Raw genomic sequence first — 22,209 nt, 5'->3', positions numbered from 1 at the left:
AGCCTGGCTGGATTGGCTTGTGTTTGTAATCCTCAGATATTATTTTCTTCTTCATTTGCTTTATTATTTAAAGATAGCATATGTTGTAAGTATTTAACCTGTAAGTGATAATGGCTAGATGCACAAACTCACCCAGAAGTGGGACACTAGTAATGAGATGGTGATACTAGTGAGAGGTACCATTTTCAGGCCTAGGCATGTAGCTCAGAGGTACAGCACCTGTGTAGCATGCTCTGGGATTGACATCCATCACTGTAAAAAAGGTGGCCCTGGGACTGATATCCAGCATTATGAAAAATGAGAGAGGAATTATTTTCAGAGCCTGTTATCTTTATTGTATGTACCTTAACTTTAGAGCAGATTTTAAAGGGTTATGAATCATTTAACTGGGACACACAGAGTGGATAACCTTTGTAATGTAAGGAACTCAGGTCTACTATCCAGGCTTACAGAAGCACCCTTGTGCTGAGAAGAGTCATTTTCTTTAGGGACATTCCTCCCCCTTTTTTAAACTATGTTTTCAAATGCATTAGATACTCTTGGTCTGACAATTTATATTTTTTTAGAATAACAGAAGCCCCAGATGATAATTCAAGCAGAGGTACTTGTGGATTTAAGGGTCTCAAAGTATTTTTCAAAACAACTATGTGGGTTATATTTTGATAAAATATAGAGTATGTACAATGAAAGTATTCACAAAGAGACTTAAAAAGTCATTTGAAAAAACACTCAAATATAATTTTATTTTGAGAAGTTAATTCTTAAGGAATAGTTTTATACAGAAGAAGTTAATGATTTTTGACACATGATTAAAGTATAAAGCTGACAGTGTGGTGAAGAATTGAATAGATTAGTGGATGGCATAAATAATTTACAATTCTATGATGTAAATGTTAGTGAATATATATATATATATGTATATATATATATATATATATATGATGCATCACTTAATTTAACATTCAAACTTTTACTTGCAAGGAAAGCAGACTATAGTGTTTTTGTGCAAATATTGAAAGCCATTCAAAAATCAATCAGTAAAGTTTACTGGCACTTTCTATGGACAAGACACTGATAGATATTTTAGTAGATTTAATGAAAACTTCAGAAAGGGATTATCCTCCTTAGGTTTTTTGTGATAGTGCATTTCCCAGATCTCTGAGATTTTATGAAATCTGTCTCAGAAAATTTTCTCCTTAGAAATGTCACAGAGTTAAAAGGTAGCTTTCAAAGAAATCCCCTCTATGCAAGCAAATATCCAAATAATAGGCCAAAATGCCTTTAACAGTAATAAAAATAATAATAAAACTCAAGACAACATAGAAATATCTACTTTACAAAATAATTTACACTATTTATTAAAGATACCAAGAAACTGTATCTGTGAATAATTCTACAAGGACATGGAAAATAAGCATGTTAGCAGTAGTATACATTGTTAGAATAATTTATTCTGAACTAGTAAAGCTAAATATATTGAGGGTTTTATCTGCATAAGATTCTATGGATTCTGAAATCGTGAATTGGTGATGGGATGTGGCAAGTCCCAGTGTTTTTTCTGGATAATCAGTTCCACAGTGACAGTTTCTTTAGTTCTTCATTTCCTACTTTCCTAAGTCTTTGCCCTAGGCTTCTAATTCTGGTAACTATCTAATTCTGGTAACTGTCGTCTCTTCTCCTGGAATATATTACTTCAATTGAGCTGTCTACCTGGTAGAGATCGTGAGAAGATTTTTAAAAAAGTATCAGTATGTGCTATGTCAAATATATCTTACAGTAATGGATTGGCTGGGCCAAGAAATAAAAATGGGAGAGTAGTAGAATTTAGAAAGTAATTGAGAAAGGGGGAAGAGTGAAGGTGAATAACTGAAAGGGATTGATTGTCAAGTGACACATTAGAAGCCAGAACAGGAGGATGGAAAAAAAGTGGAGGAAGTGAATATAAAAGACTAATTGTAATTAACAATAGCTATCCTTGTATAGAAGTGATAGAAAGATGGGGAGAAAAATAGAAAGCTAACTATAGAATGGGTGAGAAAGAAAGAAGGAACAATGGCAAGAAAGGAAATGATAAAGAGAGTACAAAGAATACTAACTAGGAAAAAACAACAAAAAATAAATGCAAGAAAATAAAATATACAGTGCATCAGGATTATACTGGTATATAGATCTCCATATACAAAATGGAATGTTCGTCTGCCTTTAACACATACAAAACCAGATAATTTTGCAAACAGGGACTTTTGAGAGAAAAAGGTGGAATCAGAAAGCAAAAGGAAACTCAGACAAGTAGCTTCCAAGTTTCAAGGCAGAAGTGGTTATGGCTTTTGTACTTTCTTTAAGGTCTTCACTAATTTGTGACAGAGCTGGATTCACCCACTCCCAATCTCATTAGCTCCACCTAAGCCACTATTCCACTATTACTGGAATGAAGAAACACTAAAGGATCACCAAGGGGATACTTAACTCTTGGGAAAAAAAAGTTGGGGAACCGTTGGTATAGAATATTATTTTCCTTCCCCTAAGAATGCTTGGTTAAAAGAATCCCTAGGCCTGAAGTAATAAGCAGCCTTCTACTTGGTCCTGTGGATCGATACCTCCTTGAAAGGATTCAAATGAAGTATGTTTATCTGCATTAAGTTGGTCTCCATTTATATTCTTAAATTGTTCCCCTGTAGCTAACCCAACTAATGTATTAGGACTTTCAGTTGGCATAGAAAGATCACTATCAGTTAGGCTTTGCCTTCCATTGCTAGATGGAGTTGCTGTGGTGGAGGAATGAAGCTTTGTTAATTTGGAGCCAAGGCATGGTACCTTCAAGATATTAGGTGGTCTTTGCTCTTCCCTGTTGTTGTCATTTCCTTCCATTTCATTTTGAATACCTTCTGGTTTGGGATCTTTGTCAGGTGTACCAATAACAAGCTGCTCAGGAGTAAGGTCAACAGTTCTTTTGTCAGGCTGGTTGCTTTCGAAAATTTGTTCCAGATCATTATTTCTATCTTCTCCCAGATCATTTTTGAGACAAGGTGTGTTCTTTGATTGAAGGGTACTGGCATCAGGAAAGGACATACTTCCTATTTGTCCCAGTTGATTCTTTATAGAACATGGTGTATTTCTTCTCATAGTGGACATATGATCTCTAAAAAGACTTGGGCTTTGGCTTTCTCCAGGCAGTTCCTTCTCTGAGTTGTTTCTCTGATCAGTTAGGATACTTGTTGGAGAGACAACAGATCTTGTATATTTGGTATTGCTACTTTCAGTATACATAGGGTTTGTGTCTTGCTTCTCTCCTAGTGCAAGACTATAGGATGGCGTATAGTCTTGTAGAGCCATTGGATTGTCTTTAGGCCCGATGGGGCCACCAATGCAGCAGGAACCTCTTTGGCCTTGGTGAAATAAATGTGCTTCTTTTTGACTTGATGGGTAAATTTGAGGAATTAAATCTGGGAAAGCCAAATGTTCTCTTTCTGGTAAAGTTAACCTAGTAATTTGCAAGTCATAGTTCAAATTCTCATCTTCATGCCAGGGTGGATTTTTCTGAAGTCCAACTGGGGAATTCTTGGGATAGAGATAGTTCTCATTTTGGTCTGGTAGATTAGCTGTGTGTAAATTTGCTGACTGCTCCCAGAAATCTTTGTTGAAATATGGCTCTCTTTCTTTTTGCTCTTGAGTTTGAATCCTGTGGTCCCAGGAGCTCCATGAAGGGAAGAGAGTGCTTTCTTCTTGTCCAATAGCATTAGTAAGATAATAGTCCCCATTCTCCACCGGTGGTGATAGAGTGGGACCAGGACTGTTTGAGGGAAAAGTCTCATCTGGGTTCCAGGGATAAAGTTCACCATAAAGGATATCTTCCCTGGGTTTTGATGGATTACCCAAGGAATAGGGAAAATATTCCTTTGGTTGATTTGAGGCATATTGCTTACCTTTGAAAAGCCTAATTTTTGAGCCTCCTTTATAGTCCATCTCATCCTCACCCCATTTATTTTGTTCTGTAAAAGATTCATCTCCAGTTGGATCAATTGGGTCTTCTTCATTATAATGAACAGTGGCTTTCTGGTCTAGAGCATTCATGACATACTGTGAATTTTCTGGTTGCCTCACAGTTTTGGGAGTATCATCAACTCTTTCATCCCATATATTGCCTCCAATGTATAATGAGTTTTCCCTAGGATAATAAGGGCTATAATTAGGGTAGAAAACATTTCTGTTAGAGCCATGGGACAGATGAGGTAAATGTTTTTCTTGCCTTCCAGGATCTTCCTTAAAGGATGGTGGGATTCCTTGGTGGTTCCAGGTATTTCTTCCAGCAGGAAAATGTTCTCTTGTAGGAGAAGGGATTTCCTTAGGATACACAGGTTGGTGTGTATTGTGCTTTGGTTCATGCTGTTTAGTTTCAGACTCATAAGGGATTCTTTTTGGCTCTAAAGCAATCCCTTTCGGTAAATTATGGCTTTGGGTTTGTGCTTTGGAACTTGGTGCTCTTTTGGAATCTCCTCTTGGGTAATAGGAGTTTTCACGTTGATTAACAGAGTTAAAATTTGGGCCTATCATATTACCTTCAGGGCGAGGCACTTTATAATTTGGTTTGTTAATTCTGTAATGTTGAGAGTTTCTCCAGGGGGCCGGTGTAGCCTGTGTAGACGGGGTTTGTGGACCTGGTGACTTTGGATTTTGGATTTTTTCATTGCGGCCAACAATGCCCTGTTTGGGACCCAATGAAGCAGCATTGGTTCCCACAGGTTGCTTATTTGGCCCCTGAGGTTTTCTCTTGAAATTCGCTGGATTTCCTACGTAGTTGGGATAGTTGACTCTTGAAGTAGGAGGGTAAGATTTTCGATAAATTGGATTTCCTGGATGAGCAGTTGGATTTCCTGGACGAGCAGTTGGATTTCCTGGATGAGTGGTTGGATTTCCTGGACGAGCGGTTGGATTTCCTGGACGAGCTGCTTGTTTGCCTTCCCAAGCAAAAGAGTTCCACTGAGGACCCCTTTGACCCTGTTGATTTCGGTAGAAAGGCCCAAACTGTCTGTGATCTGTCACAGTACCAGTGGGATGCCATTGTTTTCCTGAAGGAAAATTTCGGATATTAGGATTTGGATAATTTTTATAAATATTTGGTTGACCTGATCTCCATGGGATTTGGTTTCTGGTAACTGCCTGACCTGAAACATTAACTCTAGGGAGTGGGAAGACCCTATTTTGAGGTGTAGGGTTGCTTCCAGGGTTCTGCCCAGGAGCACTGTTTCCTGTTGTATTGGTGTCATTTCCGCCTTGATTCCCTCCTGCATTTGGTTGGGTAGAATTCGTCTCAGTCAGTGTTGAATTAGCTGAGGTTTCTGTGGCTGGGCTCTCTTCTTTAGGAGGATCTTTTTCTTTAGGCTTTTCATAATCGTCAAACATCTCTTCTGAATAATAAGGGCGACCCCCAAAGCCATGATATCCAAAAAATCCAAAATAAGGATTCTGCAGGAAAGAAGATGAAAAACAATAATTATTCTTATTTCCCACCATGGTCTCGCTTGGAATTTTTTTTTTTTTTTTAGCATAATAGGGAAATCGTAGAAGTTACATGCTGCTTTAACACCATTGGCTATGGTTCCTTTCTTGAAGTTCTGTTTCTTCCTCAGAGTACTTTCTGATATTTTGGGCCTAGGTCTTAAATCTAAGAGTTTTTAACTTAACCTTTGCTATCTTCTAACCATTTTCTATTTTCATTTTACAAATTTACCTTGTGCAATGTGTTTGCATGCCAGTATTCCCGATATGGATATGTTCTCCTCATTCCCCCAGGCATACATCTCTAGTTCAGCAAAACTACACTACAGATTTTACAACTATCTCCAAAGGAATGCACCGGAACTGGGCTCATCATCCCCTAATGTAGTTTTTCAAGTTTTACTCTTTCTTTTATTTCCTCAATTAATTTGCGTCTCATATGTGTCTGTCCTTTCTTCTGTTATCTCTTTATTTGAAACTAATATAGTAATTTCCTTATTGGCTACTTTGTACCTTTACTTCCTTAACCATGGCAGTCAGAGAGTGGAGGCTAGGCATTCCAGTGTATGATTTTGCCATTTTCTTCTTTAGATATGTAAAGCTATTTACGTCCAAGGATACACTCTAAAACCCTTAGCAAAATGCAGAAGGTGGTGCAACTTTGTACTACTGAAAGTGGGCCTCTAAAGAGGTGAGTTGAAATCCTTGTTTCACTAACTTTAGTACCATGACTCTTGACTAACCTTATTTTCTTCATTTGGAAAATAGAGAAAGTAATAAATTATCAACTTTATAGTTTTTCATAAGGGTCAAAAAGATAGCGCGCCAGGTGCTGGTGGCTCACGCCTATAATCCTAGCTACTCAGGAGGCTGAGATCTGAGGATTGAAGTTCAAAGCCAGCTCAGGTGGAAAGTCTGTGAGACTCTTATCTCCAATAAACCACTAGAAAACTGGAAGTGGTGCTGTGGCTTAAGTGGTAGAGCGCTAACCTTGAGCTGAAGAGCTGAGGGACAGCACCCAGGCCCAGAGTTCAAGCCCCAAGACTGACAAAAAATAGCGCTTGGAACTAGCTGAGTACCTAAACAGTATTATATAATTATTTTATAACATATGTATAATATTATATATACACTATTTTAATAATAATTCCAGACATAACATTCAACCTTATTTCCTCCCACTTGTACTTTCTGGCCTTGCAAACCATAACTTTTATTAGTTCTTTGAGTACTTAATTTTGTTTGAAAATGGCTTCTTCATATCCAGCTTTTCCAAATACATGTTTATATCCTGGCATATACCTCATTCCATATTTCAAGACATACCTTGACTATTAACCTCTGTGTCCTGACTTCAGTGGGCAGAATTTGGTATAGCTTCTACTCATGAGTGTACATGGCAGTGCAGACTTCGGCCACAACGATCATTATACTCGATATCGGTTACTTATTTTCTTTGGATTCTCCCACTAGCTTTTTCTATGTAAAATTTTGAATTAAACTATATATATATATATATATTTTTTTTTTTTTGTGGGTCCAGTCATGGGGCCTGAATTCTGGGCCTGGCCGCTGTCCTTCAGCTCTTCAGCTCAAGGCTAGCGCTCTACCATTTAAACCACAGCATCACTTCTGGCTTTTTTCTTTTTTGCTTATGTGGTGCTGAGGAATCGAACCCAGGGCCTCCGGTATGCAAGGCAAGCACTCTACCACTGAGCCACCTTCCCAGCCCGAATGAAAATATTTTTATATGAGTCTTCCTGCACAGTATGAAGTGCTTAGTTTATTATTTTATCAGTTAATGAATGATTTAATCATGACAGCCTTGGCCTGTCACTTTTTTGTATTTGTTTAGCATTTTATTTTTGTTTGTTTCATGATATTGGTGATCAGATCAAGGGCCTTGCACATGACAGGCAAGCTCTTCTGAGCTGCCTCTAAAACTCTAGATTTTGTTTTTTGTTTTTTTGGGTCGGGTCATGGGGCCTGAACTCTGGGCCTGGGCGCTGTCCCTCAGCTCTTCAGCTCAAGGCTAGCGCTCTACCACTTGAGCCACAGAACCACTTCCGGCTTTTTTCATTTTGCTTATGTGGTGCTGAGGAATTGAACCCAGGGCCTCATGCATGCAAGACAAGCGCTCTATCACTGAGCCACCTTCCCAGCCCCTAAAACTCTAGTTTTTAATCTTAAATGCACTATAGAAAAAAGTGTTTTGTTTTTGTTTTTTGTTTTTTGTCGGTTATGGGACTTGAATTCTAGGCTTTGGTGTTCTCCCTGAGCTCTTTAGCCCAAGGCGAGCACTCTACCACTTGAGCCACAGCGCCATTTCCGCTTTTCTGAGGTTAAGAGCCTGGGCTAGCTTTGGACCGTGATCCTCAGATCTCAGCCTCCTGAGTAGCTAGATTATAGGCTTGAGCCACTGGTGCTCAGCTTGAAAAAAGGTATTTTTGTCCTTATTTGCAGACATAGATAATGAAACAGACAGGTAAGAAGATATCTCTAATATCATGCAGGAAATTGTACAGTGTCCTCAAGAGGTAGAATACAGAGTTAATGGCTTTGTTAACTGCTTAGGATATTCTGTTTCACTTTTTAATTTTGTTTGTGAAAATCTGAAATGCCAATTTCTAGGTTAGGTTGTATGCAGTTTTCTGAATTATTTTTATTTGAATATTTCATAACAATCTTTAGAAAGCACCTTGTATTGTTACTGACTTATTAACCTTCAATATCAGTATTTTAAGAATTCATTGTGTTTTTTCCCTGCCTTCATCAGCTTATTGGTTTCTGTATTTACCTTAAATACTTAATACAAAAGAGGAAGTAAGCTCCAGGGTAGGGAGCCATGTTACAATCACTGTATTGACTTACCTGATTGAACAATGCTACGGTATTTCATACAGTTTAGCACTATATGAAATCTATTTGATTCTTTTCCTGAATGATTCAGTAAAAAAGCAGAAACAGCCTATTGGATAGGATATATATATATATATATATATATATATATATATATATACACACACACACACACACACACACACACACACACACACACACACATATATATATATATATATATATATTTTTTTTTTTTTTGCCAGTCCTGGGGCTTGAACTCAGGGACTTGGCACTGTTCTTGAGCTTCTTTTGCTCAAGGCTAGTGCTCTACCACTTGAGCCACAGTGCCACTTCTGGCTTTTTCTGTTTATGAGGTACTGAGGAATCAAACCCAGGGCTTCATGCATGCAAGGCAAGCACTCTACCACTGAGCCACATTCCCAGCCTTGGACAGGATATTTTAAGAGTGAGGTTTTTGGTCCAATTTGTCCTGTAACCTAGGGGGTCAAATTGGTAGTTTGTCTTTTCTGAGATTCAATTTACTTGTACAATGAGGTACTTAAATTATCATTTAGTTCTCAGAATATCATTTTAAGATATTCTTATTTTTTGTCTTTTTATTTACTGTCTAATACTGAGTCTAGTATCAACCTTTAAAACATCTAGCTGGCCGCCAGTGACTTATGCTTGTAATCCTAGCTACTCTGGAGTTTGAGATATGAAGATCATGGTTCAAAGCCAACTTGGGCAGAAAAATCTGAAAGATTCTTATTACTAATTAACCACCAAAAATTAGGAAGTAGAGGAGTGGCTCAAGTGATAGAGTGCTAGCCTCGAGTGAGAAAACTGAGGGACAATACCTGGGCCCTAAATTCAAGCCCTTCTATTGGCACAAAAGAAAACAAAAAACTCAAACCCTATTAGTTTCATTTATAATTATGTGAGAGATCTCTGAAATAAATGTAGAAAAGAAATGATATATTACATTTTATTTAGGTCTCTGGCTCAATTCCTTTAAGTTGCATTTTCCTTTCTTATTAGATTTGAGTCTACAGGAATAAGCTAATAGATTGCAATTCCTTTTTCCTTCCTTCCTTCCTTCCTTCCTTCCTTCCTTCCTTCCTTCCTTCCTTCCTTGCTTCCTTCTTCTCTTTCTCTTTGTCTGTCTGTCTGTCTTTCTCCCTTTCTTTTTTGCCAGTCCTGGGACTTGAACTCAGAACTCAGGGCTTGGACATTATCCTCTGAGCTTTTTTGCTAGTTTTCTACCACTTGAGCTACAGCTTCACTTCCAGCTTTTCTTTCTCTCTCTCTCCTTCCTTCCTTCCTTCCTCCTCCTCCTCTTTCTTTCCCTATTTCCTCTCCTTTCCTTTCCTTAACTTTTTCCTTTCCTTTCCTTTCCTGGGCACTGTCCTTGAGCTTCTTTTGCTCAAGGCTAGCACTCTGCCACTTGAGCAACAGGGCCACTCCCAGCTTTTTCTGAGGAATTGAACGCATGGCTTCATGCATGCTAGGCAAGCACTCTATCACTAAGCCACATTCCCAGCCCAACTTCTGGCTTTTTTTTTTTTTGTAGTTCATTGGAGATAAGAGTTTCACAGACTTTTCTGCCTGAACTGGCTTCTAACCCTGATCTTCAGATCTGAGCCTCCTGAGTTGGTAGAATTACAGGCAGGAGCCTGTAATTCTTAATGGAGAATGTAGCTTTACTTAAACTTACTCCTCCTCCATCTTCACTGCTGAGAGGTGGACGTCCAAACCCTGGTGGTGGTACCCTCTGAAAGGTAAAAAACTGCAGTGAACACAGGAGGAAACCATTTGCTGCTATTTATGTGTAAGATGGAAGTTCAACTTGATTTACATGTGAATACTGTAATCTTTTAGCTTCTAAGTCACTGGTTCTCACTATTTGACTATTAAGATGATCTATTAGTGACTATGGATAAATGCAAGGCTTCAGATCATCCTAGATTATCTTTCTTTAAATATCTGTGTGTCTACAACTCTTAGAAACCACCGTATCCTGCTACCTCAAACACTCATTAACTCCCAAACACATATCATATCTTACCTTACAAGGGAAAGAGGAAGGGAAGAGGGAAACACACACACACACACACACACACACACACACACTTGAGTGATATTAGATTAGATTAGATATTTGGAAATTCAGTGTTTGCTCAGTTGTTATAAAGTGTTATAAAGTTGGAGAGTTTAGAAAAGGTTGTTTGGTTCTAACAGGCTTTCAAGAAATTCTAGTCAATGAGATTAATAAGACACTTCATTGGTTCCAACAGGCTTTCAAGAAATTCTAGTCAGTGAGCTTAATAAGATACTTCATTGTGAGAGTTATACTGCTTTTGAGCTTTACCTAGAACTTCCTTAGTTTCCTTAGTTCAGTGTGGCCAGTAAAAAGAAATTAATGTTTTAAGACAAAAAAGTAAAGGAACTCTTTCTCCTTATGGATAAAAAGTTCTCTTGATTATAGAGTTGTAGGCAAGGAAAAACTTTTGCCATCGTGGAATGAAAAGCCATCAAATATTTTTTATTCTAGATATTTCTTGACATTTAGTTTTTTTCAATAACTGGTCTTAATTATTTCTTTAATTCAAATAATTTATTTGACTTCATATAATGCCTGTAATATATTTTCAGTATTACATTTTATTATCTGATTTTAAAATTTGAAAGTTCGTATATTTTGTAAGATTCTTTATGTATCTATGGCTATTAAAGATAGGCTAAGATGGAAAAATCTTACTCTAATCATAACTTACTAAATGTTTTTCAAACTTCATTTTATATCAGTATCTCTATTACCGCTGTGGTGGCTCAGGCCTATAATCCTAGCTACTCAGGAGGCTGAGATCTGAGGATCACGGTTCAAAGTCAGTTGGGGCAAGAAAGTCTGTGTGACTCCTATCTCAATTTAATCACTCAGAAAACTGGAAGTGGCACTGTGGCTCAAGTGGTAGAGTGCTAGCCTTGAGCTGAAGAGCTGAGGGACAGTGCCCAGACCCAGAGTTCAAACCCCACGGCTGACAAAAAAAGCAAAAAAGTCCCTCCATTACATTAAATAGGACTAATCGTTGTTAGTTTGAATCTTTTAAAGAAGCCAGGGAATAGGCATAGAGTAACACAAACCCTTAAAATTAACTTGTTAATTGATAATCAATGGCTGTCCAGTAATTTAAACGGTGGTCATGCCAGCAATTCAAGTAAATTTTTATTCAGAATCTTAATCTACACATGTATCAGTGGTTTATGCCTATAATGGTAGCTACTCAGAAGCTGAGATTCAGAGCATGTTGGTTTGAAGCCAATGTAGGCAGAAAAGTTCATGAGAGTCTGTCTTCAAAAGAACCAATGTGACTCAGGCTGCAGATCTATGGTCGGCCTTGGGAAGGCGAGCAGACTCCTCCCTCCTTTTCGTTAAGTCTCCCCAGTACCTAGGTAACTGGCACACTTGCAGGCGGCAGTCAATCTCCCCCCCCCCCTCCAAGGTCACATCCACACCTGGTGTGGCCATACCTTGTCCACCAACCCCTGGCCTTGATAAGCCCTGGCCCCTGCTGTGGTTCAATCTTTTTTCCCCCCAGCTGTGAGGGCTGACCAGAGGCAGCCTGCAGCTCGAAAATAAACCTTTCCCCTGCCTGAATACCATGTGCTGCTCTCCCTTTCTTTGGTTGCCTATTTAATTTACCTAACAGCAAAGTGCCACCAGCACAAGCAAGCCTAGCAGTTGCAAGGTCCCGTGTTCATATTCTAGTACCAGCTAAAAAACTTAATTAATTGATTTACTTGTTTAAGACAAAGTCTCCCTACCTTACTCAAGCTGAACCTGAATTCCTTATGTAGTCTCTTCAATCTTGAATTCTTCCTGTTTTAGCCTTCCTAAGAGCTGGGATTACAGCTATGTGTCAACATACTTAACTCTTAAAAAAATTCTTTATTAGATATTTTCCTGAATAATTTTTGATGTGATGGTATTGTTTCATGCTCTCTACTGTTTGGTATAGCATTCTAGCAGTGAATGAACTTTATTACTTAAGATATAACCTGCGAATATTATCTTTCATTTCTAGTGTAAAGCTGGGCACTGTGGCTCATTTCTGTAACCCTAGCTACTCAGGAGGCTGAGATCTGAGGATTGGGGTTCATATGCAACCTTGGTCAGGAAAGTCCATGAGACTCTTATCTCCAAGTAACTACCAGAAAACCAGAAGTGGTGCTGTGGCTCAAAGTGGTAAAGCTTTGGCTTTGAGCACAAAAGCTCAGGTATAGATAGTATCCAGCCCCTGAGTTCAAAGCCCCATGACTGCCAAAGAAACAAAACCAACCAAACAAAAATAAATAAAAAAGAAAGAAAGAGAAAAAAGAAAGAAAGAAGGCAAGGAAGAAAGAAAAAAATTCTTACCTGTGGAATTGGCCATGGTGGTTGTTGAAAGGGAAATAGCCCATTGCCAAATGGTGGAAACGGCTAGAAAAAGGAAGAATCAAAGTTATTTGGAAATAAGAATAAATGAAAAGATGAATCAAATTAATCAGTTGTTTATATTTGAAACTCGAGGGGTTATATTTTCTTTTACACTAGTCTCTTTCTCTTCTCTCAGTGTGTATTTTTGAGCAAAGATAATAATAATTAGCAATATTGAACACCAGCTATGGAACATGATGTAAGCACTATCATGAGCATTTTACATTGTTAAATTCTCAGATAACCATGAAACATATGTACTATTCTTTTTTATGGTCATATGTTAATTGTACAAGGGGAATTCCATTGTAGTATTTCCATACATGCATACTTCCTGGACTATTCCCTTCTACCCACTTCCCCTTCCCAAAACATTTTTTAAAGATGTAAACTACTTAGATATGTAACATTCATATTTCCATTTTACTTAAGATTCTGAGTCTCAGAGAAATGATGTCACTTGCCCAAAACCTTATGGCAGGGAAATGATTTAAACTAGAGTTCAATCTGGACATTGGTGGCTCAAGCCTGTAATTACTCAGGAGGCTGATATCTGAGGATCATGGTTGAAAGCCAACCTGGAAAAGTAGTGAAACTCTTATTTCCAATAAACTACTCAGATTAATCCAGATATTGCCTGGTGGATAAGTGGTAGAGCACTAGCCTTGAGCAAAAGAAACTCTCAGGGACCGTGTCTAGGTTCTGAGTTCAAGCCCCAGGATTGGTATGAACAAAAACAAAAGCAAAACAAAATAAAACAACAAACTAATATTCAAGTCTAAGTCTAAAAGTATCTCTTTATTTGGTGCCAGTCTTGGATTCAAGGCTTGAATGCTGTCCCTGAGCTTCTTTGCTCAAGGCTAGTTCTTTCCAAATTGAGCATAAGAGTCTTACTGGCATTCCCTCAGATCTCAGCCTCCTCATGGCCAGACCTGAGAATATTGTTCTATTCATTATTTTTTTGCAAATTCTTTATTGTGATTAAGTGATTACATAATTTCACAAATTTTACAGTATTGTGGGATAGTGATGCTTAGTTAAATTCATAAACACATTCTATTCATTTTTGATAACCTATATCTGTAACTATTCATGATAATACATTACCCAAAGTTAGTATTTTTTTATATTCTACTTAGAATGAGATTTGAGAAACCATTTGCATATCTTCATAACTGTATGATGTCATTCTGAAGTAGGAGAGTAGTGTGACTACTTTCATTGAAGCATAGCTCTGAAAAGAACTTAGAGGCCACTTAGAGTATTCATGGGGAACTTGTGTGTAGAAAGGTGAAATGGCTGGCTCATACATCCAATAAGGGCTGGAGATAGAACTTGAAGCTTTGTCTTTGACTATTACAGTTATACTCTTATTCCATGATGACTCCATATTTTAAAGGGATTTTCTTTAAGGTAGTAATACTTGGGTACTTTAGAAACAAACAAGGCTGGCATTAAGTCTTTTGGCAGTTTTAGGTAAATATCTAAAGTGAATATTGTATTATCATGGAATGATACTTACATTTAATATCGGAAGAAGTACGTATGTAGATATGAAGCAATATGTACTCAGGGATTTTGCCCTCCAAATCCTTTTCAAATCATAGTCTTTTTATGACTGATTTGTAATTTTTGGTTCAAGTCTCACCTGAGGTGGTGGAGCCTCCTCTTTGCCCTGAGTTGGTTCATGTGGTGGTGATGTTGAAGGCTGCTTCTGTGTTGGAGTGTTTGTCTCAGTCTGGTTGGGTTTTTGGGTGTCTGGGGTATGGTCATTGTTGCCCTGGTGTTTGGGTGTTGGAGGATTCTGCCATGCACTAGGTGGTGGCTGAGGCCACATAGGCATCTGGAACTGTGGGAACTGCTGGGGAAACTGCAAGCCATTTCCATAAGGGATCATAGGTGCCATCTGAAAGAGATGCAAAGACAATGAAATTACATCAGGTTCGAGAGGCAGACTCCCTACCTTCTAATATCTCCAAAATCCTGCCAAGGAATTAAAAAGACTTATGGGGAAGAAAATATTCTATGGAGCTTAACAATGAAAACTTTAACTTTAGCAGAACTTCTTTAATTATTGTTTTGCAAAATGAACTTCAGTTTTCTAGGAAACCAAACTGAAAGGCAGAATTTAGTTTTCGTATAAATATTTGACAGTGATTTTCTAAATCTGCAACCCTGATACAGGCATAAGAAGTATAAATATATTACAGACTTTGATGTCAAAGTTAAAACCCATGTGATTTATTATAGGTCAGATGGAAGAAAAAAATCCCCAAACAAAAGATACAGGAAGTGAGTTTGCAAAGCAAAAACAGAAAAAGCAGAACAACAAAAAAAGAAAGTCTAAAAATTATGTCTGTGTAAACACCTATATCTGTTCATATGCTCCTTTGTTAGAGATGAGTCCACTAGATTGGACAGGAAAACAAAGTAGTTATAACCTTAAATTACGAATTCATCAGGTGATGTAACTTGCAATCAGTCAGTTCCCATTCAAATATTTTCACCCTGATTTAATGCTAAACTCTATGTTTCTAAACTTGCTCTTGTGTGTGTGTGTGTGTGTGTGTCAAGGTCTCACTATGTAGCCCAGGCTGGCCTCCAGAGCTACTCTTTTTTTTTTTTTTTTTTTGCTGTTGTGGGGCTTGAACTCAGGGCCTGGGCACTGTCCCTGAGCTTCTTTTGTTCAAGGCTAGCACTCTACCACTTGAGCCACAGTGCCACTTCTGGCTTTTTTCTGTTTATGTGGTATTGAGAAAATGAACCCAGGGCTTCATGCATACTAGACAAGCACTTTACCCCTAAGCCACCTCCCAGTCCTAAACTTATTCTTTTATTATCGATTGGATATTCACATTACAGTGCAAAGATTATAGAACTAATGGAAGACAATATTGCATTAAAATGAAAGATTTTAGAACATTATGTTGGCGAAAATTTCATCTCACTGGCAAAGGCACTAAAACCAGGAATGAAGGTGTGGGAAAAAAGGGACCATTTATGTTAATACCACAAAAAAGTGACATGCTATGTTCTCATTTGTACTACACAATTTTGTCAGACAAATTTTGCACACATTCCAACTGATGCTTGATGCAATTCTTGTATTAGTTTGTTCTGAGGATTAGAATACAGTGACATGTTAACTAACATTTATTTTAATAAAATAAAAAGCTCACACCTTTTGTGTTACTTTTCAAGATACTCCAAATAAAATTTACTCTTCTAATAACACTTACTTCATTATTTTTTATTGTCATTACTGTGAACATGTCTTCTGTGATATATTCCCAGAACTATATTTTTGTTGGATATGAAAAATTCTTACAATTAATAGATAATTTTTATTTGTAGTAAAAGACAATAGTGTTAAACAAGGAAAAAAATCTTACATGAAGGTACAACAAAATGATTTTATAGTGATTATAGCATAATTAAAGCCCATAGATGGCTCTTACTGTCTTTGTTACTTAAGATAAACCATATAGCAGGTATCTGAATATAAATAAAAAGTCTGCAGAAATAATATAAAAAAGAACTTACATATGGGGGACTCATAAAGTTGAATTGACCATAACGCATCATCTGCAATGAAAGGAATCTATTAATCTAACACACAAAATGCTTTTATCTAAATTTTAAGAAATGTCAATTTTCTTATTTTAAGTCATGTTTTTTATAATGACTTTTACTAATTATACATGAATTTAACATGAGTATTCATTAAAAAAATGTAGGGGTGAGGGAAAGGGTGACATTGCTCAAAAGAAATGTATTCTTTATCTGATATATGTAACGATAACCCTCTGTACATAACATTTACAATAACAATAAATAAATTTTAAAAATGTAGGGTATTTTAATATTTAAGTCAGAATTTCATTTTGTGCAGAATCAATATAGAATAATAGAAAACAAACTTGTGGTTTACTTTGAAGTTTTTGAATGTTCTGTTAATTTGAACTTCAGAATTGGGAACAAAGTAATTCTAAGATGAATTTTCTTTCTGATATACGTTGAATTTGGTTATTGATAATGAGTTATATAAAATACATTTATATACTTAAGTATCTACTTTTAACCACCTTTGCTATAAATAACTGGTAACAAAGTTACCAAGAAGCTAGCTAAATTAGTCAATTAATTTTAGCATAAATTTACATTTATTTTGAAAAGATATCTTCAGATATTACAAAAAGATATCTTGAAAATATATTATAAAATATAGCATCTTAACAATATTGAAAGCACAAATAGGATCATATTAGGGCAATTATTACTTTGTCTTGATTTGAGAGTTTAAGACTTTCAATTCTCCCTCACTTTTATCATGGGCATTAGAATAGTTAGTTAGAAAATTTACCTGTATTTTCATTTTTTTCTTTAAAAATTTGTTACTATAAAGGTGATATACAGAGGAGTTACAGTTACATAAGTCAGGTAATGAGTTCATTTCTTTTTGGACAATGTCACCCCTTCCTTTGCTCTCTCCCAGATTTTCTCTCTTATCCCCACTTGCAAATTATACAGTTCATTTTCATCATAGTGTCTAGTTAGTACTACTGCTGAATTTGTTCACCCTTTGTTCCTCCACTGGTATTTTCACTTTTAAAGGAATTTCTAGACTCTAACTTAGCCTTTGATACTGAGCATACATACCTCCTCACTTTTACTGCTAAATCCAGGCATTCGGGGCATGGGCATCTGGAACTGAAAGAATATCAATGACAAATGAAAAATATTAGTTGAAATAATCCCAACAATGATTCCCCAGCTATACAACAACAGAAACAAAGAAAAGCCTAAGGCTTTAAGAAATACTCACTGGCATCGCAGCGGAATTGCCAAGCAGACCTAGAAAGACCAGGAAAATCTTCATTTTCCCACTAGGTACCTAAAAACAAAACTGAATATTATTTTTGAACTACAAAATAATTATGCTTGGATTACTGTGGTTACTTAGAAGCTCACTTTATCAAGTAGCGAAGAGAAACGTAAGAAGTGTCTGCTGTCTATTTTAAGAAACTACTAAATAGTTATTACTCAAAGAAACCAGATTAAAAAGGAAAGATAAGAGAAAGTGGAGAGAGAGGGAGGAAGGGGGGAGAGAAAGGAGGAAAGAACACAACGATGCTAAGAAAATGGTTCATAACAATAAAATGTGGGAATTAAAAATTAGGAAGTTATCAAGTTGCTAGAAAGGCATAGTGATGTCCAACTATACTCATTATACAGAATAATGTTTCAATCAGCACACACTTCAAATTGAGGACTTTGCAGTACTTTCTAAGATGCTATAGACAACATTCTATTGTATAGAAGTTAATTAACAATCTAATTAAATAAAATAGAAAATTTCAGAACCTATTTTTTCATTCTTCTATTTCTCTTTTTAAAAATTATTATTATCATCATCATCATCATCATCATCATCATTACTACTACTACTACTACTACTACTGTTTTACGTTTAAAAAGACTTTCTGTTGAAGGATTTGACCAGAAGAAATAGGCGGAAATGTAAATTTATCTCCTTGTTAGACAAATAACAGCTGAAATGTGTATGTTTAGTATAGATATATTTAGTACTGTAAAATTAGTACAACATACAGAGGCTAAAAAAAATTCTTTGAGAGGTTTTCTTTCTAAACATTTCTAAAATGTGGATCAATATTTTGAGTACTTTTGGATGTTTATTTGGTTAGTTATCTATTTAATCCCTACAGTATGTTTCACAATGATAACTATGGTCTTTATTTTACAAATATAAAAATTACTTATTTTCTCTTTTGTAAAATAGTATATTTTGTCAGATGATTTTTAAGATATGGTCTACCTTTAAAAGTAGATGATTGGTGAACACATTACCATTGGGGTACTTTTAAAGGAACAAGTCACAACAAATGCCTATTTTTAAAAGTGGAAAAAAAAGGACATGATTGGATAAAAGTCTATGATTATTCTTTGAACTTGAAATAATCATGATTGCTATGAAGTACCATGATCATTTAAGTTTTTACTTCTTTCATCTGTGAACACATATGCTCTTAGGTTCTTTTTACATATTTTAGATAGTGTGACTTGATAGTTTGATAGAATAAGTACTAGGGAAAAAATGAAAATACTCACCAAGTTATGTAGTTTAGGAAAAGAGATTCTATTTCTGCACTGAAGCAGCAACATTTTTTCTCCAAAATTTTCATAAGCCTTTTGGGAAAAATAAAGATTTAGCATGAGAAAAGAGCTAAAATATTGAAGTGGAATAAGTAAATGAAACAAATAGCAAAGCTTCACCTCTAAGGTAGCACATGTCATGTTAAATTTTATCCGATCATACCCTTATTAGACGGTCCTCAAAATCAAGTTTAATCTTCTGTTGTGTTAAGATTAGGATGAAAGCTAAATCAGAGAGAAAATGACATGGGCATTGTATTTTGAGATACTTCTAGTGCAAAACTTCACTTCTTTATGGGGAACTGTACAAAGATATGGTATTTAAGAGGTCTTAAGGAGTTTGGAAGAAAACCTACAAGAAAAACAAACATACCAAATAAGACAAGGAGGTGAAACTTTGATCAGATTAGTCTATAAAAATTATTAAATAACCAATATTAAGGAATTCAATTAAAAATCCATCAACCTCTATGAATTAAGTTCATTATTTGGCAATTTACACAGTTTTTCTTGATAATCTCTAGTACTCACCCAGTGCCAGGTAGAAGCTGCAATATATAAAAAATAAACTTTTACTTGAACCTTGTTAGTCTGTCTTGGAAATCTATTCTTAATGGTCTATATGGAAATGACTACAAATTGCTGAAGTCAGGGAGAACCAAGGAGCAAGACACATTTATTTCTTAATAACAAAACAAAAATTCTTCATGAAGGTGCCATGTTCAGTATCCAAAAGGTTTAAAATAAAAGTATTCCTCCTTGTCAGAAAGCTTGGCATAGCAAGATCACATATAAGCACTGTTCTGGACATGTACAACCAATCAGCTTTGAGGAAAATGGTTTTGCCATCAAAAGAGTTTAAGGTTAAAAAAACGTCCAATGTAAAATTTATAATGTGTTATTACAGGAGCTGTGAAATCAAGTCTCTTATTATGTATAATAACAGTTTACGAAAAGGAGCTTACAGCAGTAAGATTTAGAAGATGCTTTCCTTGTGAATTTGGGTTTTGAAGTGTAGATACTTCATTTATACAAATATATTTTGGGAACAAAGGTGAGTATTAACTATGTGCTATTGTCAGAAATTATTGGCCATTATCAAAAGACAATAATATATGCAGTTTAATATATTTAATTAATATATGGTTAATGTATAATTAAAATAAACTTAAATATTATATATATGGCCAGTTCAATGACTTGATTTGGTTTCAATTATGTAAGGCTCATAGAATACAGCTTCTTTTTTAAAGTCAAATGAAGTTCAATTACTGGGGATTTACAGTTTCAGAAGAGTTGGACAAAACAGGTGTTAAGAAATTCACTAAAGGGGTTACAGTATGGATTTTCCCCTTTCAATCTGACTATTCATAATAAAAATTTCACTTCTAAATAAATCTCAATATACTTTTCATTGACAAGAGCAAGCTTTGCATTCTTTGTTGAACTTGATGCTTCTATTCTCTTATGTCTCCATAAGAGAAAAATGTTTAACATGGTGATGTTTGCTTAATTTAAGGCTGGAATTTAAAAACAGATTGAATTTGATCCAAAGCTGATTTCTGCAGTCTTCTGAATTACAGGTTGAGCCACTGGTGCTAAATCTGTTCCCCCCCCCCCCCGCTCTTAGGAAATAAAACAAGACAAAACAAAGAAATAAAGAATTGTTTAACTTCATAAAATGTTGTGAAACAGTTCTATGAGTTTTCTTCTTTTATTTTAGTCATCACTTATTTTTATAAATTCTCTTTTTCCTCTGAACAGTTGCAAGTGTTTGTGAACATGCTTTATGACTTGGCTTAACATTTTTTTAAATGCTTATTATTATTTTTGGTGCCTGTCCAGGGGCTTGAACTTAGGGCCTAGGGGCTGTCCCTGAGCACAAAGCTCTACCACTTGAGTCAGAGCTCTACTTATGGCTTTTTGGTGGTTAGTTAAAGATAAGAGTCTCATGGACTTTCCTGCTCCAGCTGGCTTCAAACCATAATCTTCAGATCACAGCCTTCTGTGTAGCTAGGATTTCAGGCATGAGCCACCAGAGCCTGCCTTTCTTCCTCCTCTTCCTCTTCCTCTTCTTCCTCTTTTTCTTCTTCTTCTTCCTCTTCTTCCTCTTCCTCCTCTTTTCTTCTTCTTCTTCTTCCTCTTCTTCCTCTTCCTCCTCTTTTCTCCTCCTCCTCCTCCTCCTCTTCTTCTTCTTTCCTTTTAATCCCTAAAACAAAGCTCTCATTTATAATCCAAAGTTTGGGATTGGAATTTGTGATTTGTGCGTAAATCCTCTTCTCCTCAAGAGAAACCACACATCTCCCAAAGGTCTGACTACCACACTTCTCTTTGACCCCAATTGTTAAGATATTCTTATTAATGTAGATTTAAAAGTTATTAGTAACAGAAAAGTCTTTTGATTTCTAACTCTTATAAAGAGACCAGGTTTTAAGTTACCAGATGAGCTTAAACTTTCTGTAGATCACCTATCTAAGTTCCTGTTTAGTAAAATTTCTTCTAGTAAAAGTGAAATAGTATCTTTTTTTTTTTTTTGTCGGTCGTGGGGCTTGAACTCTGGGCCTGGGCGCTGTCCCTCAGCTCTTCAGCTCAAGGTGAGCGCTCTACCACTTGAGCTCAGCGCCACTTCCGGTTTTCTGGTGGTTTATTGGAGATAGGAGTCTCACGGACTTTCCTGCCCGGGCTGGCTTTGAACCGCGATCCTCTTTATATGTAAAAATTATCTATGAGATAACTTTCAGTGACAGTGACTTTACAATGATTTACTAATGACTTGAGAAATACAATCATATATAGTATAGAAAAAAAATCCTTTTCTATGCCTGTCCATTGAGCTGAAATTCTGTGGCTTATCAGTTGCAGAGCGGGCTAACCCTACAGGATCACTGAATAAAGCTCTTGAAATTAAAGTAATTTTAAGTCTCCATTGCTGGTATGGAATAGTGTATTAACTATGCAAAACATTGGCTTCTCTCTGAAATCAACTAAATAGCATTGTTCTCAGGTCATAAATATGAAAAACTATTTTTAAAAAATTGGTGCTAATCTTTAAAAAATTTTTAAAATTGTTATTATAAAAGTGATATACAGAGGGGTTATAGTTACATAAAAGACACTTTTTTTAAATAAAAGAAAAAGTGTAGCCTAATCTCCTTGACTAAATGGTTCTGACAGTTCTAGAGCAGCTTCTTCATGCAAAGCCCTAGGTTTAGGTACTGACC

At 36.2% G+C, this 22,209-nt stretch overlaps 1 protein-coding gene across 1 annotated transcript; it reads right to left on the bottom strand.

The window, feature by feature from the left end:
• Positions 1-969: 969 nt before the first annotated feature.
• Enam (enamelin) lies at positions 970-18,997 on the bottom strand. The gene is made up of 9 exons (XM_013020153.1): positions 18,944-18,997; positions 17,640-17,708; positions 17,474-17,518; positions 16,358-16,399; positions 14,463-14,720; positions 12,755-12,817; positions 10,055-10,111; positions 4,941-5,463; positions 970-4,871 (listed from the first exon to the last, which is right to left on the bottom strand). Exons 1-9 carry the CDS (start codon positions 18,995-18,997, stop codon positions 2,548-2,550), a joined length of 3,435 nt encoding a protein of 1,144 aa, XP_012875607.1. The 3' UTR covers positions 970-2,547.
• Between the last annotated feature and the right edge of the window lie 3,212 nt (positions 18,998-22,209).

The sequence above is a fragment of the Dipodomys ordii genome, unplaced genomic scaffold (genome assembly GCF_000151885.1).
Source record: "Dipodomys ordii isolate 6190 unplaced genomic scaffold, Dord_2.0 Scaffold49, whole genome shotgun sequence".
In the NCBI taxonomy this organism is placed as follows: domain Eukaryota; kingdom Metazoa; phylum Chordata; class Mammalia; order Rodentia; family Heteromyidae; genus Dipodomys; species Dipodomys ordii.
This window is presented reverse-complemented; position numbering and strand designations above follow the sequence as displayed.